Raw genomic sequence first — 20,243 nt, 5'->3', positions numbered from 1 at the left:
ATATGTTCATTAAATGAGCTGATAATGCCAGAGAGAGGATGCATAATGCAAATGGTCAGTGCTACTCTAGCAAATGCAGTTGTAGGGCTGGGATTGTGCTGGCAGCTGATGTGCACCTCTGGGCATATGCCCAGAATCACTGCTGCCTCTGACAAGCTCACACCATGGGGAGCTGAGAGGGCTCCCTTCATGCTGAGTGCCCGTCTCTGGATCAGCTGAGTAATTAAGTGTTTGTTTCATTCCAGATGAATACAAGAGTAAAGTAGCCTGTGAAGATGACAAGCTGAGGCTGAGCTGTAAGAAGAGCATGGTGATAGCCATTTACTCTGCTATCTTTGGAAGGACACAAGGAGGCAGCCTGGAGTGCCCATACCAAAACCTAGGGATGCCCATGATTGGTAAGCAGCGGAATGGCTTGACAGAGAACACAAGTCTGGGCAGGGTGATTTCATTTACTGTTGTCATGGTAGAGCTGGCACAGATCCTGATTAGGAAAAGCAGGACTGGGACATGCAACCTGCCATGGTGGTGCTCCTGATGTGTGGTACCTTGTTAACCAGTGGTAAGCTTCATCGTGAGTGCCAAACTGAGGTTCAGCTAGATGCTCTAGCCAAGTTACCAAGGCACAGACCTTTAGCAGATTCATCAGCTTATATGCTTGAATTTCTTGTTCAATTTTCTGTCCTCCTGGTGGTTTATACACTGAATGTCTATCTATAATATGGGGGAGCATATTACTGGTGGATGTCATGGACCACGGACTGTGGCCAAGTCAAGCCTTGACATTGCATTTAAACTTTTACTGAAGTTAAAGCAAGGGGTGAAAATTCAAAAAGCAAGTTGTTAAGTTGCATCATGTTACGGTTGACTTACAGTACCTTCAAGTGCCTTCTTTACTCTCAGGCTATCACATAGTCTCTTACATTCATGTGTTAAAGATCAATAAATTCAAAAACAGTCGCTAGAAGTGTCTGTTCTTGAGCCAGTGTGAAATGACGTTGAATATTTTAGGCTGTGGCAGAGAGAACAACTACCTGCAGTGCAAAATCCTGTGGTCAGCATTCCTCATCATCCTTCTCTGCAGAGGTGAGAGGGAATGAACTGGTTTCCCAAAGGAATTGCCTCCAGAGGAGGGAAGGCTTCAGAAGGGGCTGTACAGGGAAGCTTGAGCTGCTGCTATTGCTTATGCTGGTATCTGTTCAGCTGTGTCTGGGGATCTTTGGCTTCACAGCTGCTGATCCAGTGCCCTTAAGGAGTTAAATGCTATTCAAATGGAAGCATGTGAAGTGACTGCTTGGAAATATGATACACAGATGATGGGTGTCAGTAGGAAACAAGGTGGAATCAGGCCAGTCAGGTTATTTGTGCAACGTGGTGAGTGCCTTAGTTGTGTAGCTGTGAAAATCTGAGCATTTGCCCCACAGCTGAGTAGTTCAGTGTCTCCTGCCCAGTCCCATGGTTCAGATGCATGGCAGGAGAGTCACCGTCCTTTAACAAGTTACCTCCTGTCTCCTGAGGTATCCTATGTCCCTGGATGTGCTCCTGCTATCCCCCAGCTGCCAGGGTGCAGAAGCCAAAACAGATAGTGTAACAGGTTAGCCTGGACCTCTTTCATGTGGTGTTTGGGATGGGCTAAGAGTATTCACGCTGGTTGCTGTGGTGGTTCGGCTTCTGGGTGATAACTTGCTGAGTCATCGAAACTCGATGGGTTTCTAGCGTGCACCTGAGCACACCGCTCCTTTGTCCTTGCTGAGAGAGCAGAAACAGACACGTACTGGTAACAAGGTACTAGCACCGGGACCTGCTCTTGAATGTCAGTGTGAAGCAAAACTCTATGTGAATCCAGAAAAGGTAAAGTTTTACTCTTTGCCCAGATGCAAAGTTCCAAAACTTGTACTGGCTGAGAGCAAGGTATGTGGCACTAGAAAATGGGACGGGACGCAGTGGAGCTAGGAGAGCAAAGCTGTAGCAAAGAGAACAAGCAGTGAGGTGTGACAACAGGGCTGCATGTGCCATACCCTCTATAGCGCTTGTATGCCCTGTTATTTTCAAACTGGCCTTGTGATCTCTACAAATTGGGATGCTTGCCCAAGGAAATAAAGTATCGGATGCTAGAGTGTAGCACGCAGTCTGCTGCTGGGATGAGGCAGGGCTTTCCTCCAGTGTCAGCTCTTGGATGAAACCAGTTATGAGAGCAGACTCAGTACAAGACAATGAAATGCCAAGCTAGTAGTGAGAATGCTGAGGTAGCTTTACACTGAAATCCAGTGCAAGGTTTTAAGCCGTGAACTGATGTTAAAAATGACTGAGTTGTTGGACAGGAGTAAGTATGTGCATATTTGGAGTTGCTGGGGTCTCAAGTATCTGTTAAAGTCAGCCTGGTGCTGCTGGGGTGCTGAAGGGGAAGGTATGTCTTGCCTGCATAACAGCAAAGGCAAGTGTCTCTGGGACAGTGGCTGGCTGCATGCCCTGCAGGGCTGGGGATGAGAGGTGAGGCACTCACCAAGGAGCAAAGCCTTCCCCAGGTTTTCCCAGGCATTTGGGCACTCTGTGTGTAGGCTGAAAGACAAACAGCATGTATAGCTGTTGATGCTGACGTTCCCCTGCAGGCTGAAACCCTGAGTGGAGGGTGTGTGTGTGTGAGCTTAACTAAAAAAAATGTGAGTGAGCAGGTGGTCTTTCAACTCACCATGCTCCATCCCTCACATCCCAGCTATATTTGAGAGTGTTTGTCCAGGTTTGCTAGTGTGTTCAGCAACAGCTCGCTGATCCCCTCAGCGTGATGCTGCCAATGCTACGGGTAGTCTCTGCTTATTGTGATCTTCCCTTCATCTGTTTGTGCCAGTGGAATGAACAGGACAGACCTCTAGTGATGCAGGAAAGGGAAGGTGAGTTGGCTGTGGTTATCACTCCTCTCTTGGCCTCACAGGAGAAACCAGTGTAGGATCCACCTACAACCCAAATCAGTGAAAAGCATATTCACACCATGCTTCCCCACAGCATGCTGCAAGAAATAATAGTCCTGCCTACATTTACAGCACTGAAGCGAGGGGGTTGTGCTCCCAGCTGCCACTAGCAATCGTGGGAGCAGCTCGCAGAGTCCCCCAACCTGCTCCAGGAACTGTACTCCTGCCATGGGCCTGCCTAGCCCAGCAGGCAACTCTGTTCCTTCAGGAGCAGGTGAAAACATCACGGCTTATAAATCAAAGCTTTCTCTAGCTAGAGAACATTTCCCTGCACGTTTCCACAGCCCTGCAATACGGGGAGGGCTGCTCTGTGACAGCCTTTGATCCCAGACATTCGCAACGAGCTGATCTTACAAATATGACCGTATGACTCAGACTTCTCAGCAGCATCCAGTTCCCGTAAGGCAGAACCCAGCTATGTTCTGCACATGGAAGATTTATTCTGTTTGAATTTCACAGAACTGATGATTTGTGTCAAGTCTGAGCATTGGCAAAGGGCTTTTTCCCAGGAAGTAGGTCCTGGACAAGTTTGCAGTGATTATTTTTATCCAGGCAGCATGAGTTACTTGATGAGTGAAAAACTCGTACTTGCCCCAAAGCTGGGGATGGGTATCTTTTCTTCCTCTCCTAATGAAAAACAGTTCAGAAAATTTTATTCCATTTTTTTCTGTGAACAAAATGCACATTTGGGTTGAATTTAGAAATCTACAGCTTATACAGATGAGGCTTTTAAAGAACTGAGGTCTAAGATGAGGAGGAGGGTGGCCTAATAGAACATTCTATATATTTCTGACTCTGCCATAAGGTAAGGGAACAAATAATTTAATTTGTGTTGCTTCTGCCTTGAAAAACGAGACCTTGTACTCCTGCAGGAGTGTTGAGGAGATAAAGTCCACTAATGGCGAGTTTCTTGGATTCCGCAGAGACATGAGGTACATTAAGTGGTCAGGTGGAGGGATCTGAGGTATCATGACATTGCAGCCCTTTAACACCTACATAATCCAGCCATCGTTGTGCTGCTCCTGGGTGATGTAAAATCCCCAGGTCAGACTTCACACACCATGCCATGCCAGATGCATGCTTTCTCTCTGCCTGATGTCTATACGAATGTGCTTAGCATCTGTGAAGGGAAAGTTATTGTGAAGAACTCCATCCTATCCCTGTCATGTTAAAGAGGAAACCTGCCAGGATCCTCTTTTAACTGGAAACATGCTGAAACTTGTGTCTCTGACCGTAATGGGAAACCCCTGCAAATAGCTAGACCCCTCCTTGAATGCCTTGGGAACTCTGAAAAGCTCCTAAAGGAGTTTGACCTTATTTGTAACTCTCTTAATAAAGTCTCTACTTTGCTGCTAGTGTGTGCAGAGAGAATACACAGAGCATAGGGAGGTCTCTGGGGAAAGGGTTATTCGCAAGCAACAAGCCATTAATATCCTTCAACCCAGTGAGCCTTTTGCCCCTTTATCGTGCTGTTTACAGCTGTCTCTGCCTGCATCTCTGAGTGACTTGCTTATACCAAGAGAAGCCATTTTAAAAAAATGGCCTTTTCCTACTTGTATCTGAGTGCAAGGTAATGATCTAATTAGGAGACTAAGGAGGAAGAACTTGGATGTAAAACAATTACCCTTTTCATCATTTAGTGGAGCGATATCCTTGATCATATTCAGGGCACCTGACATGTTCACATATACTTTTTTATGGTAGCTACTGCCCTGAACCACAGAGCGCGAGGTGGACATGTTCAGCTGACCTCTAGCACCAGGATCCAGGTCTCCTTCTCAAGGACCCTGCCTCTCTCCATCACCTATACAACCAGCCCACAGCAATTTAACTCCTCAGCCTGGGTAGAAGGAATCTGGTCTTGGTTTTGGAGTCGGCGCAAGACTGTGGGAACTCTGGCTCCAAAGCCTAGCTTTGGGTTGTGGTGTGCGGGTTAAGCTGAGTAGTCTGCTGAGAAGTAAAATGTCCTTGTCACTTAACGTACAAGTTCTCTCCTGTGCCTCTGTAAGGGGAAAATGGATGTGTTTACAAAGCCCTGAGGAAAAGCAGATGGTCAGTGGCACTCTCTAACTCATTGGATCTGATAATGAAAGAGCAGAGAAATGAGTTCAGCAAAGGAGCCTGTGCTTTAGGTGCTCATTCCCTGGCGTTTTTCATTTTAATGCAGTGGCAGAAGGTGATCCAACCTACTTTGTTTTGATTTCCTCCTCTTAATGCAGATGTATGTATGACTCGAACCAGAGCCTTCACAGTCCCTCATATAAATATTTATTACACCATATAAATAATGGACCCTTCTAGTTTTTTTTATCTGTGTTCAGATCTAGCATGTGAATAAGTATGAAATACATGCAGTAAAAAAATTCCGTGGTACATGTTACTGTTCCTGCCAACACAAGAGCTGGTTTTAAGAGACTGCTGCCCCTCCAGCTGTGCATTTCTGGCTCTCTTCCGCTTCACTATCCGTGACCATTTTCCATCCTATGTTTCCATCAGTACAAGTTTATGGCTGTGCTCTAATCTTGGTCTTAAATGAAATACTTAAAAATAAAAGGCCTCCAAAGTGTGGAGCTGGAGCGGTGAGGGGTAGTAACCTCTGGCACTGATGGGGGAAGCCGTGGGGGACCAGGGTGGCAGGAGGAGACGGGGTCTCTGCTGAAATCTGTGCTGATCAGATAATGCCACGTAGCACGGCCGTCCTTTAGGAGATCCGGGTGCTTGTGGCTGAAATGCTCTCATGCTATGTCCTGATTTCACCATGTGGGAGATGACGGCCTTTAAAGTAGCTGTCAGGCTGGGTTGGTGGGATGAGCAGCAGACCTGGGAGGGAGTCAGGGCGCGTCTTTCCTCTCCAGTGTGCACACCAGGCTTCCAGAGCACCCCTGCCCATAGGTGTGACTCTATGTACGTTTCATTTACGTTCAGTGCAGAAACTACTTTATTATGTGTATAGCTCATGATTAAGAACATGTTTTTAGAGGCCAATCTCTTTGTATGTAATAAACCCCACAAATATCCAAGTTTGAAGGCTAAATAAATATCAGTTGCTGTTTAATTCACATATAATACCTTATTAAATTTAAATTGAAAAGAAATTCCCAATTAGAACACTACGTTAGTGGGACAAAGCCTGCTTTCAGAAAGTTGTTTTTCAATTTTAGATACTTTGCGTGTTTCACTTTTTGTCTCAAAACACCAGGAGGTAATTAAAATCACTTTACAGCTGTTTCTAGAAAACTCAAACTATTGTTGGATTCCATAGAGTCATAAAAAATGATTTATATGAAGTCATTTTTATATGCACACAATTGCTATTTTTTAAAAAACTGAAAAAATCCATTCAAATTTGCTTCTGGGCAAGATCTTTCTCAAAGCCAAGGTTCAATTTGGTTTTAAAAAAGTTGTTTACAGTGGAGTATGACCCCATGCAGTGGTTGTAAATAAAATTCTGAAAGTAGTAATTTAAATAGCACTAGCAGGCTCTGTGATGATATTGGTACGATATTTGAGGAAGTAAAGGGGGTATTTGTATCAGTAGTATCAACTTCTTTAGTAGCTGATCTTATAAAAGATGCCTATTGCCCCACTATTAGTTAAAAGAAAATCCAGATTATAATCCTAATAATAAAAGGGCAGAATTTAAGAGATTTAAATCTATAGCATCTCAACTTATTTCCATGGAGTTACTGTGAATGAAAACCAGTGTAACTTGTTCAGAACTGATAAAGTTCCTCTTAAAATAATTTGGATATCACTCAAGAAAAGTACAAAATTACCACAATGGTGAATGCTGAGCCCAAGAAACAAAGGTAATGTGAAACCTGTGAGGTTGCAAGCATGCCGTGCTTTGTTTTAAGAACCAAGGGCAAGAAGTGACTTGCAGATTGTGTCAGCTGAGTGGCCTCCTAAAAAAAGTGGGCCAGTCCCACAGCTTCCAAAGTTCAGACCTTGCTTCAGCCTAGGTGTAGGCACTTGTTGAACTATACCCATGTTCAGGAAAATTCTTTTGCTGGGCTGTAATGAATAGGAAGGACACATGCACTCAGGGACTTCACAAAGCAGTAGATACACTGAATGCACCATCCCTATCTTCTAGTGAGTGAAGCTAAAGCTGTTAGCTGCTTTGCTTTTTATCTTGAATGCCTTACAGCCTACAATCAACTCTGCTGCAAATTAAATACAAATTCTACTGTCATTGCCAGACCAAAACTGCTCTGTTCTCTGACACTTCTTGGAGCCAAGTTTGAAGTTGTCCTCAGATTCTCACTTTAGCCCCCAAACCTGCAAAATGTTATTAATTTACTCAACTTTACACACTCTGAATCAGTCTCTGCAAAACTGGAGCCTCATATGTTTTATATGAGTTCTGGTTCCAGATACAGAGGTGATAAGATGATTTGAGTTCACAATAATAAACTGAGTGTTTCTAAATGTAACAATAGCATTTGTAATTAAACCTGCAATTGATCCTTCAGTTGCAGTCTCTAGATGTGATAAGTTTCTTTTAAGATAATTTTCTGTTTTCTGGCCTACTGCTGAAGTTTCTGAAGTTTTATGAAGTGTGTCGTGAGTAATTTTTCACTCTCTTTCATTAAAATGTAGTTTTTAATGTAATGCTGGCCGCCTTTGCACATCCTTCTAATGTTTGGATGTAGATCTCTTTTTTAACCAGCTGTTTTCAGTGACATTGTGCAAGACATAGATGCTATGTCCAGCTGCACCAACGCGAAGTTCCCTGCTGCTATTTGTAATAATGATGATAGCAATTTACATCAGAAACCGAGTTCGACATGATACCAAAGTACCCGACACTGCCAAAGCAAAAACCAAATAGAAAAGTCCCTCAAACATAAAACCCCACAGAAGAAACAGCATGCTGGGACTCATGCTGTTGTGGGGGAGGTAGACTCTTCTTGGCCTCAACATTGACCCGTGAGATGTTGGAACATCTCTCTGACTCTGTTCTGCACAGCATCAGATAGTGCTTTTACCACAGCCGGGGAGGAGGGACCTGGGAAACCAGAGCTAATATGTGGGCCAAAGCCACAGTGATACTTCCCCACCAGTCCTGACTGCAAACCATTTTCCACAGCCCAGTGGCTTGTCAAGCAAAAAATCTCCTGAGCCCATGCTTACAGATCCGAAGTGCTTTAACAGCCTCTTCTAATGAATTAATTTCTTTTATTTCCCTACTTGAAGAGGGTTTTCTTGTGCTTGGAACAGATGGACTGTGCAGGTTTTCTGAAGCCCGTTCTGTTCTGACTTCCAAATCATCAGCCTTTTAATTGTTTTGGGTCTCTGCTCCTGAGCCGTCCTCTTTACACAACTACTTCTGCGTCTTTTCTTGTTTAAGGGTGGTCTTTTGTTTTCATTGGTTGGTCTTCACATTGGTTGGTCTTAAGGGCTGAGTATCTGTAGTTTGGTTTTCTCCCTTTTGTCTTCCACACTCCCTGTGGTTCTAAACCCAGCTTACTTCTTGTGTCCTCTATAGAGGCTTGTGTGCCATGGCAAGGAAGAGGAATCCAGTGTATTTCTGTTGCTCCCATCTGAAACCATGTCACAGCACTACGCTGATGAAGAAATTACCTCCTCAGGGTGCATACTGTAGAGAGAAAATGGACAAAGCCCATCGTCATTAACTGTCTGTCTTCTGCACTGGCTTTTAAAAAGACTATGAAACTTAATGCATGTGGGCTAAGCTGAAAATGCCTGGGATTTGATATACTGCACGTGATGCGGACTGGCTCATCAATACTCTATGAAGACATCCTTCCCAGGCTGCTAGGATGGCTAATTTTGGCTAATCTAGCAGCTGAAGCAGAGGCTTAGACACCTCCAGCAGCTGTCACTTTATGAAGGAGCTGAACTTTGTATCAACCACAGCTAATGGAGCATCTTTAAAATAAATGAGAAACTGTCCAAGAGCACAAGAACTTCCTTCCCTCCTGTTTATGACAGAGATTCTCTTGCAGAATGAGGCAGTTCTGAGTCACTCCCAGGTAAAACGTGAAGGAATTTAGGCAGCTGCCTCACCTGCAAGGTTGGAGTTACTTTCTTCCTGCTTACGTCCTTTTTGCCATTCCATCGAAGTTTGCTTTCTCTTTTGGCAGATGTGTAGATAACCACAGCGCTGATTCAGGCATCTGTCAGCTTTCTTTACAGGAACTAAATTTCTCTCCTCTTAGTTAATTGATTCCTGCGTCTTTCATCTTTCATTCTGTCCTCCCTGCTTCATAGCTCTCAGCAAGTAATGTTTCCTGTTTTATTCCCTAGCAAGAAATTGTGCCACACGTTTTGGAGAAAAATCTTGTCCTCTGCTTGGGAGAAGTTTCCTCCTAGAGCTGTCAATTGTTTGTAAATTACTTCCCTCAAGGGAATATTTACCTTAGGTTGTTCCTTTCACCTGCTCCTCAAAAGATAGCAAGGAAAGCTAGGGTTCTGCTGACTGTTTTAATTTGAGAAGTAGGTCTGCTCCTGACACCTTTACACTGAGCCAAAGTGTGGCGTAGAATTAATCTCTTGATCAGGTACCACCAGTCCTGTTCCTGTTCCTCATCACTTACCTCACATGCACTGCTGGAAATGGTATTTTAGGTAGTGATTCTCTTTCTGAAGCCTTTAATTACAGCCAATCATTTGGTCCTTTTGATACTTCAAGGTCTTATACTTTGTTGGTTGAAAAAATAGAATGAGTGCTCCAATTTTTTTTGCTAAATTCATGGACTCAGAGTGCATCCTCTGACGAATGGGTGGAATTTTCTTCTCGGGTTCTATTTTTCTTTTTTTTTAAGTGCACATATGTTGATATTGGGGTGTGCTCCATGCCCTGCTGCCTTTCCAGATCCGCGGACAGCCTGTGGAAAACCACCACCTGACAGCCTTACAGCATGCTAACGTATTCACAAGTTCAGGTGTACCTGGTCCTGCTTGGTCTGGACAGCCTGCCTCATCTGTACAGGAACCTGCCTTTGCAGGCTCAACATGGATGTGGCAGGTGAGTCTGATCATGGGGTTCACAGATGCACGGATGTTCTTGAGCATCTGACATATGCCTAACTTCACTGTGGGGTTAGTCACCCATCTCAAAACTAGGTGTCTAAATCTGTTTATGGATCCATCTGTGATGACTGCTGCCTTGGAAGAGGCTCCAGTCTCCACCAGAGCATCTAACAGTTACTGTAATGTAAAAATTAAACTGTTTGGAAACATTCTTTCAAGCCCAGATAGGTTTTGCAATCAAAAGCAGCAACGTATGGCTTGGATTTCAGACTTGGATGTGTCACCCTTATTGGAGAAAAACAAGTAACAGTGAGTAACCAAAGTAACGGATGTGATTAACAGGCATTGGCCCCAATTTCTTTTTTTCACCAGGAAGAGGTAATAAAGAAATAGCCATGCTGGGAAGCAGCCTTAAACTGACTAAAACCCATTCACTGTGGTGAGCTTGATGATATGGACATTACATCACTGAGACTGATTCCAGTTTTAAAGCCAATGCTGGCTGCAAGCTGCAGCTGGTAAAATCTTCCAGCGTGGCTTTGTTGCCATCTGATTTGGGTTTTTACCCTGTCAGAGGCTGGGCTGGTAAAGATAGTAGATCAGGGAGTATTATCATACTAAATGCAACTGGTACGATGAATTACCTACTGAGGGCTTAGGCTAAGAGTTGTGAAATGAAAGTGGCCAGCAGTCTGCACTTGTGGAGTGATCCTGCGAAAGGGAATTCACCTTGTACCAGAAGCAACACTGGAGGGACGTGCAAATGCTAGAAAGCGGGGCTAGGAGTAAAGAGGATAAAGTGAACTGATCCCACTCTCCCCTAAACCCAAACTGTAATTTAAAATACTGTATTCCAAAAACACAGCTGATATCTTTAATCACTTTCACATGTGGAAGTTTCACCATAGCCAGGGTTTGTATTTGCTCTTCGGCAGTTTACTGAAGCAATCCAAGACTAATGAAAGCTGAGGGTAACTCTGGCCTAACCTGTGTAAGTGGGCTCTCTTATCATCTATGAGGTCTTAAAGCAGTTTTTATTGCTCTGCTGGGGGATTTGAGCTTTGTGGGCTTTAAAAGGTTCTTCGCAGGGGCCTGGCTCTGCTTAGTAGTACTTATCTCAGACTTACCGATATGGTGTTGGCATTTGTGAGTGTCCTTTCTATATCCCTGACACATGGGATCACGTGTTTGTCACTGATGTCAGGATAGTATTTCATATAACATCCGCAGTTTGCATTTAGCAAGCAGACAAGCAGCAAAAAAAGGGAGATGTTGCCCGAATGAGCATGCCATCTGGTGCAATAGGGGTGTCACATCTAGTCTCCCACTTCTGAAGACCTGGAAAATGTGAATTTGGCCAGCTGAAGGGGACCATAGCCCAACTCTGCTCTACCACATTGCTGGGCTTGGCTTCCCTGCATCTTTTTGAGAGGCTAACTGCATGATTTATGGATAAGGGAGCCTCTGTTTTCTTGCCTCTCTGAGCTCTGGGAATGGGCACCTGGAAGTGAAGACTTCTAGCCTGGAATAGCCTCCTGAAGAGGTACTAATATACTTGGAGATCTCACTTCAATCCAGCTCCCTAAGGACTTGTTTACATTTGGAAGTTAAATTACCTACATGCACTTCATAACAGCCAACAGGAGTGATGTTGAGTGTTTTTGTACTCCTGAGACATGGGGGGTAAAAGAAAATACCATGTTGTCACTTCTAGAGCTCTGAATGACATGGTGGTGACTGTGATTTATGAGTGTGCTGTAGCCTCATCTGTCACTTGGGCATCTCTCAGATATATTATTGACATCTTCAGTGCTAGTTAGTGAGGGAATAAAGATGCTTGAATATGACATTTTGGCATCCAGCTAAATGACCTCCTTATCACAAATCCTTTGAAGTGTATAAGGGAGATGGTCCCGTTTGGAGGTTTTGGTCACTGCTTTTACATTTTTCAGTTCAGTGTCTTATGGGGAGGATGAACACAATGACAGATCAAAAAAAGATCTCCCCTAAAAGAGGGGAGACCAAGCTAATTCCAGTATCAGTGTAGTCCTCCCTCAAAGTACTGCTGGCTGTTTGCCCTGGCATTTATGGGAATGCACAAGGCATTTGTGCTTAGAAATCGTGTGGAGGGAAAAACAGGGAAAATTCCCTGTTGTGACCAAAGCGAAGTCTTTGAAGTGAGTACTTTGTCAAATTTTGTCCATAGAGTCCATTTCTTTTTTTCAGGGCTGGAACAATATGACTGATTCCAAGAGAATGTCTCAGGCCTTACCATGGGGAAAATGAGAAGAATATTTGCATTTACCATGTGGGAGCCTGGTGTTGTCAGTAGAGTTTCACTGGGTCTTGTAACATGGGTACCTCAGATGACTTTCTGCCACTCCTGCATTCACCAAATTTTGGTGCTCATTAGAGTTTGGAGGTCAGTGGCAGCAGTAAAGACTTGCCTAAATTGTGGCTGTTTTTTTGCTGCAAGAGCCAAGGAAATGGAGTGCTACAAGAAACCTCAACAACACTATGTTGAAGTCAAACTGGCAGCCACTTAAAAGCAGTCAGAAATCAATATTGCTTAAAATCTTTAGTAATGACCTGGATTATGGGATGGAGTTTGTAGGTGGTACCAAACGGACAGGACAGTTGTTACAGCAGGAGGTAGGGACCTTGAGGAACCTCAGTGAGCTGGAGAAATCTCATGAAACCTTCTAAAGTTCAACAAAGGCAAGTGCAAAGTTCTGCACCTGAATAACCCTCTGCAACAGCACAGGCTAGGGACCAGCTGGCTAGAAAGCAGCTCTGCAGAAAAAGGACCAATGGGTCTCAGGGGACAAGAAGTTGAACGTGAGTCAGTGGTGTGCTCTTGTGGCAATAGTGGCTAAGTGGATACTGGACTTTATTAGTAAGAATATTGTAAGCACATCCAGGAGAGGGTTTATTCACTCTATTTGGCATTCCACTTAACTGGAGTACTGGAGTGTCCAGTTTGGGGCTCCCCAGATAAAGAGAGATGTTGAAAAATTGGAGCAAGTCCAGTGATCTGGGGGGGCTGGAGCACACAGCATGTAGGGAAATGCTGAGGAACCCAGGTTTGTTCAGTCTCCAGAAGAGAAAGCTCAGGGTGGGATCTTATCGCTGTTTTCTACTACCTAATAGGTGGCTTTACAGAAGACTGTTCTTGGAAACATACAGGAAAAAAACAAGCAAACACCAAAAGCAATGAACACAAGTTGCAGCAATGGAAATCTGATTAGATACAAGGAAAAAATTCTTCACCTGGAGAGTGGTTTAGCCCTGGAACAGGTGCCCAAGGAGTTTGGGGAATATTTATCCGAGGAGATTTTTCAAAACTTGCCTGGGCAAATTCCTGAGCAACATGATGTAACATCAAAGCTGGCTGTGCCTTGAGCAGGAGGTTGGACTGGATAGGCTCCAGATATTGCTTTCAACTAAATTATCGTATGGTTTATGTGCTGTAGTCCCAATAGATGACTTTTTTCCCAGATATATTTTCAATATTAAGGTTTGCAAAAAGTCCGTGTAAAAGAGGCTTTAAAAATATCGGTGCCTTAGTTTCTATGCTAGGGAATTTCATCCCCATCTGTAATTGAAGCATATTGAGCCTCTTCTGCTTTTCTGCTCATTTTGGCTCATGCAGGTTGAGCTGGAGCAGCCTGGCAATTGGAGAGTTGAGGATTTCACTACTGTTATTTGTGAATATGGAGGCCTGGTCTGTGCCTAAAGAACCTGAGTATCTAGGGCTACATGTATGCTGGTAAACTAGCAGTACCAGGGCCTGGGCAGAGATACTGGAAATAGATCTCCTGTACTGTGAAACTGTAGCATGGCCCATGGCTGGCATGGTTTGTCGCCTGGGCCCAGCTAACACTCTCCTAGGCAGTCCAGAAGATGGTTTGAGGTTGGTTATAGGACAGGTACTGGGTATCACCACTCTGTTTTGGAGGGTAAGAGTGTTTAGCAGCATGGATGTGGATTGTTCCACCACAGTTGGCCTCCAGGCCAGGGAATGGGCCAGGGTAAGTTTTCATTTACCAGGAACGTGTAGCCAGTGTAGGCTGGACCTGGGCACCGTTAAAATACAAGTAGGGATTGCAGTGTTAGGACCTGCTCTGGCAGATGGAGCTACATAGAAGAGGCTCTTCTAACTCAAGCTACATCTGCATTTGTAATGGGGCTGGTGAAGGGGCTAGAGCAGGGTCCCACAGATGCCTGTAGGCAGTATTGCGTGTTGTTTTCAGTGGGTAGCATGGGCAAGGCTGTCCTCTCCTGGGGAAAAAAAATGCAGCTACTACCTGATAAAGGTAGCATCGGGATTGTCCTCACCTACTACGTACACATCAGCTACTCTGTACCGAATACAGTGAGAAAGAGCCTGCTGCCTGGCCCTGTGGCTGGCTGACCTCATGTCCATGCCACTAAACCCTCTACCACGTACTTCTGCTTCTCTACTTTCCATCCAAAATACCTGGGGGGGCTTCTGCAAATTGACAACTGGGATGAGCCCTGTTATATCTCAGACTATATTACCTGTTTGGGGTAATGCTAGTTGGCAAAACCATTCTAAGGAACAGGGTAGCACTTAAACAAGGGGGATAATGGTGTGTCCAGATTTGAGCCCTCTTTGGCTTCCTAGCGCAGATGATGCTGCTGAGGTCAGTACAGATGGAGACTATAGCCTGCTCACAACTGCATGGGAGGAAGGAGGTCATCAATACCAAGACATGACTGGTGGTGGCTAGAAAAGCTGGTGATGTTACTGTGAGGGTACATGACAGATAAAACTCCTAGGAGTGTTTTTGATGTACTGAATCTACAGATCTGGCACCTGAAGAGTCAGTCCAGTTTGTTAAGGTGGAGAGCAGAGTCTTGTTTGTTACAGCTCATTCCTACAAGAGGAGCATCCCAAAGGCTGACCATCTCTGATGGCAACCTATGCAAAAGATTTGTCGTGCCTCTCACAAGACCAGTAATGGGTAATTCCCCACCCTCCCACGGAGGGAGTGTGCTCCTGTGCCGGGGGGTGAGGCCTCTGTGCAGACAGCTGTGGGATGCTGTCTGGTTTACATGAGAACAATAACAAATTAAAAGAATAGTTGCCCTCCATGAAATCCCGTGCAGTGCTTAGATTTGATGAGTTTCTCTAACTGGACATTTGACAAAAAGACAATAAAGCAGGATTGCTGCATGCCAGATGTTTCCACTGGAACCTCTGACACTCGTTGGATCAAAAATCCCCTAAGGAAGTTTGGATGGTTCAGTATGAAAATGCTCACATGGGGCCCTGTTCTTTTGTCATTTACAGCATGTGAAATAAAATGCTGCCTTTGATTTGAGAAAAAAGAGATGTTGCCCTCTAAGCTTAGTTTTCTGTGGCTTTCCCCTGTCTCTCGTGGCTTTTGTTGTTGTGCTGGTTCTAGCATTCAATACCTTTTGGGGTTCATTTTCCCTTTCTCTGCCTTCTGATTAGTGACCAAAAGGGGTTTGTGTTCCTTTCTCTGTAGGTTTCCTGTTGCTTTTAGCAACAGCTTAATGTTGAAGAAATATTTTCTTGCCAGCTTCCCCTTGTGCTTGGCCCTGGCTGGACAGTGAAAGCAAACTACCAGTCTAGCACCTAAAAGTCTGAGAGATCGTCTGTAGAAATCATTTTCGCCTTAGCTGAGAAAACAGGCACAAATCATCTGATAGAAAATAATACTTGGGAAAATATTTACTTTTGGAGCTTTCCATACACTAAATTCCTGACATGACAAACATTTCTGCTTGCATGGAATAAACATGCTTAACAGAACATTTCTACTTAGATGGTACATGGTAACATTACAACTTTTTGACCTCACAGTAACCTCATTAGACTTCTTAGAAATACAGATCTTCTAGGAGCAGACAGGGACACTGATCACCTCTGTCTGCAGAAGGGGACCAGAGATGGTGACTTGAGACAACTCTCTTGGACATAACAAAGGCTCAAAAAGCCAACCCAATCTCCCTATCTCTTCCCCTCAAAATGAAACAAGCTGTATTGGGTTTGTGTGGCAAGGTTTTGGTAGCAGGGGGCTGCAGGGGTGGATTCTGTGAGAAGCTGCTAGAAGCTTCCCCCATGTCTGACAGAGCCAATACCAGCTGGCTCCAAGTTGGACCCACTGCTGGCCAAGGCTGAGCCCATCAGTGACGGTGGTAGTGCCTCTGGGATAACGTATTTAAGAAGGGGAAAAAAACCTGCACAACAAACTGCAGTCAGAGAGAGGAGTGAGAATATGTGAGAGAAACAACCCTGCAGACCCCCAGGTCAGTGCAGAAGGAGGGAGAGGAGGTGCTCCAGGCGCCGGAGCAGAGATTCCCCTGCAGCCCATGGGGAAGACCATGGTGAGGAAGGCTGTCCCCCTGCAGCCCAGGGAGGTCCACACTGGAGCAGGCTCCTGGCAGGACCTGTGACCCCATGGAAAGAGGAGCCCACGCTGGAGCAGGTTTTCTGGCAGGACTTGTGACCCCATGGGGGACCCATGCTGGAGCAGTCTGTGCCTGAAGGACTGCAGCCCGTGGAAGGGACCCACACTGGAGCAGTTCGTGAAGAACTCTAGCCCGTGGGAAGGACTCACGCCGGAGAAGTTTGTGGAGAACTGTCTCCCATGGGAGGGACCCCACAGTGGAGCAGGGGACGAGTGAGAAGTCCTCCCCCTGAGGAGGAAGGAGCGGCAGAGACAACGTGTGATGAACTGACCCCAACCCCCATTCCCCGTCCCCCTGCGCTGCTGGTGGGGAGGAGGTAGAGAAAACCTGGAGTAAAGTTAAGCCTGGGAAGAAGGGAGGTGTGGGGGAAAGGTGTTTTAAGATTTGGTTTTATTTCTCATTATCCTACTCTGATTTGATTGGTAATAAATTAAATTAATTTTTTCCCCAAGTTGAGTCTGTTTTACCTGTGACGGTAATTGGTGAGTGATCTCTCCCCGCCCTTATCTCAACCCACGAGCCTTTCGTTATATTTTCTCTCCCCATGTCCAGCTGAGGAGGTGAGTGATAGAGCGGCTTTGGTGGGCACCTGGTGTCCAGCCACAGTCAACCCACCACACAAGCAAAACCTGGAAAAAATCAACACACCCAAATCAAATCAGTTTTACCCTTCCCTCAAAAAGATCACAATGTTCATCTCCCTTACACCTGTGAGGTGGGAATTTGCTAATAACATTGCATGTTACTGTTATCAATTGCATTATTAGACAGCTAAATAAATCCACAGGAATTCCATATTAATATTATAACTGTTGTATTAATGTATTTTCTGTTCCTATGACAGTCTCTTAGTTTATGGGGAAGTTTGTAGTGTTTCTGGAGAAATACATTGGAGTGAGACTCCAAAGGTCTGAGTCTTTTTCTATGCTCTGCACTGATTTGCTGTTGTTAGTCTTTTTAATTTTCTATGACTCTGTTTCTCCATCTCTTAAAATGAAGATACTGTTACCTGTCTTAGAGTCCTTTCAGACCCTTGTAGAATAAATGCCAGGTGAGAAGGAATTATTTTTATTACGGATAGCCTTTTCCCTTTAAAAACAAGCCATCTTTTATTTGGAACCTTCTTTCTACAGATGTATAGGTGTTTCTGATTCATCACTGTTCTTTTTGGTAATTTCCTTTCATCAATTTACAATTTATTAGAGGTGTTTGAGAGTCAGATACACCTTCCCATGTAAACAAAAAGATTTTTAAATATTCATGGAAAGCTCATATATATGTGCTCTCACAGTCTGCATCTCGTAATTTTTTTAGGCAATTTCTGATGTGAATGGACAAATATTCACAAATAGGTATCCTTTTTCCCTTTTAGAGTGTCAGTCAGCTACTGCTCTCCAACTCATGATCAAGCGCTGTCATGGGAAAAGAAGCTGCAGCATATATGCTAGCACATATGAATTTGGAGATCCTTGTTACCCAGGCATCCGAAAGCATCTCAATGTCATCTACACCTGTGGTGAGCCATGAAATTCTCTTACTTTAATTCTCACTGGGGTATGTGTTTGATGAACAGTGATGTGTGAAGAACGACAAGACTTGTAATAGTACATAAAAAGTTGTTGAACTTCCAGTTGGTTTATGGTGATTCTTTATGATGATTCTTACTTGGTCAACAAGGGAAAGCTCTGTGTATCACCTGAGTGGTTTAATTCTGTCTCTTTTTCTACTCAATGGCTTGATAGAAAAAGCAGAAAACATGGAAGTGATATTTTGTTAACCCATTCAACACTGCCTCTGGAAGGCAGGAAAATCTGGCAGCGGAATCAATCCACTCAGTGGATGTTTACATCCTGAATGTTAGCCTCCTGCTGTTTCATTTGACTGCAGCAAAGTTGTGGTTATCAGTAGGATCCTTATTACTTTGTTCTGTATTCCATTTTGTAGAGTAGAATGAGACACTCACCAATCCATACTCATCCACGGCATTAGTAGAAAATCACTCCCAAAATCTTCAGGTGAACATTGCAACATTTTCCTAACAAAATACTGTTACTTGAAAAAAAAAAACCAGCTGGAGCTCTCAGTTGGGAGCTGAAGTCATAGTGTTGAGCAGACACTACTCCTACTTGACGAGTCATCTTATTTTGCAACAGAGAAAAAATTGCTCCTGTCTGAGCTCCGTGGTATGAAAGCAACATCAGGTCTGTCTTATTCCAGTGATGACATTTTGGTCATTTGTAGCTGATGTGTTTGAAAATATTTGCTTCAGGGTTTTGCTTATGTAGTTGTTGCTAGGACCAGCTCAGTCTCTCTCTCTCTGTGCCTTTCTACATCCACCTGGAAGAGGAAATTCTGGTGCTATTTTGAATCTGCTGAGCAGATGGTGGAGCATGTAGTAGAGGAGGTGCTGGCTGTGTCCTCAGACAACAGTGGGTCTATGGGCCAATCTCTGTGTGTAACTGCAGCGTGCTGAATCTGATAGATAGTATTTGAGATGGAGTCACTATAGCATTTTGTATAGTTGCTATAGCACGGCGGATGTACAGCACCTTGAAGAGCATAGAGACTGATGCAGGAGCATCAGGCTCTGAGCTCCTGTCTGGCTGTTGTTTCATTTGGCAGGAATGGCAGGAAGGTTGAATTATTTTTTTTCTCTTGGCTTCCTGGTTTTTGTTTGCAGTGATGTAGCAAGAAGTAGCAAGGCTATCTATGCAAAGCCCTGTGAATTTTCTAGCCAGGAAGGTGATGTTTTTATATCAGTTTTCTCATACAGAGACTGGAGAGAAGTTTATCCTCATGGGGATTTGACAGAAATGAAGGCAATGCAGCAAAACAGGAGCTCCATAACTCAAAAATCCAGGGACAAACCAAACAGAGCTCCATGATGTATTTCCAAGAGGATATCTCCTTCACGGGCCTCCACAGCCTTATTCTGGCATTGTGGTCCTGGTCTCAAAGTCCACTACAAAAGGCATTAATGATGTCTTAATCTGACCTTAACTTTCCTAGTCATAGCCTAACTGCATCGGGAAATGAGTCACGCTTGAGAGCACAAAATGGCATGTTTTGCTTTTTAGTGGGTGAAATCTGCCTCATCCTTTGAAGGTGGCCATGGCTCTTTTTCAAAACCATGATCTCAGACATGCCTCTGAGCTGGATTTTGTGATCATCAGACACATATTTCTCCCCTCAAATGGCAAAATCCTTCAAAATGTGAAAACCAAATAAACAAGAAATCAAATTCCAATCCCATATACTTGTGCTGGACAGAAGTAAATCCTGGCATTCTTTTAAAAGAAATGATAAAACCAAGCAATTTGATATTCTTATGATTTAGAGAACAATTGCAGTGTAGAAAACCTCCTGTTGGATATTTCTTTCCAGGTTTCCATAAAGCTGCATGTGTTATTGCTCCTGGTGTGGTGGTGTCCTACTTTCACAAAACCTATGGGAGTGAAGGGGGACAGGCTTTGATTGACCAAAGTGACTGCACTTTCCTGTGACCTGTATCTAGATACATATCCCTGTTTGCCACCTCTTGCAGTTGGAAACCCTTGATCCCTGGCGCGCAGCATGCGGCTTTGCTGCTGTTCACTGGAGAGCAGTGAAAGATGCAGGGTGACCCCGGCATAGCTTGGGAAACGTGATGGGTGTACAAAATGGGTTTCTCTCAGCATCACTTCAGCCTTTCTTGTTGCTGCTTCAAGTAGGTGAACTCTCTGAGATCAAGCAGTGCAGTCAGTCTGTTCTTCTCTGTCACTCCCCAGCTGCCAGGTTATGGCAGAAATGTCCTGCCATGGTTGAGCGGTTTGGGCT

General features: G+C 44.3%; 1 protein-coding gene across 2 annotated transcripts in view; it reads left to right on the top strand.

The window, feature by feature from the left end:
- EVA1A (eva-1 homolog A, regulator of programmed cell death) overlaps positions 1 to 20,243 on the top strand; it is a 213,317-nt gene that overhangs the window by 87,663 nt on the left and 105,411 nt on the right. For both annotated transcript variants that reach the window (XM_052809974.1, XM_052809973.1), the window contains exons 4-5: positions 246 to 398; positions 17,800 to 17,943. In XM_052809974.1, coding sequence (XP_052665934.1) covers positions 246 to 398; positions 17,800 to 17,943 — 297 coding nt within the window. The remainder of the gene's footprint in view (positions 1 to 245; positions 399 to 17,799; positions 17,944 to 20,243) is intronic.

Source organism: Harpia harpyja, chromosome 15 (assembly GCF_026419915.1).
Source record: "Harpia harpyja isolate bHarHar1 chromosome 15, bHarHar1 primary haplotype, whole genome shotgun sequence".
In the NCBI taxonomy this organism is placed as follows: domain Eukaryota; kingdom Metazoa; phylum Chordata; class Aves; order Accipitriformes; family Accipitridae; genus Harpia; species Harpia harpyja.
The sequence above is the reverse complement of the archived record's forward strand: the minus strand, read 5'-3'. Positions and strand labels throughout refer to the sequence as shown.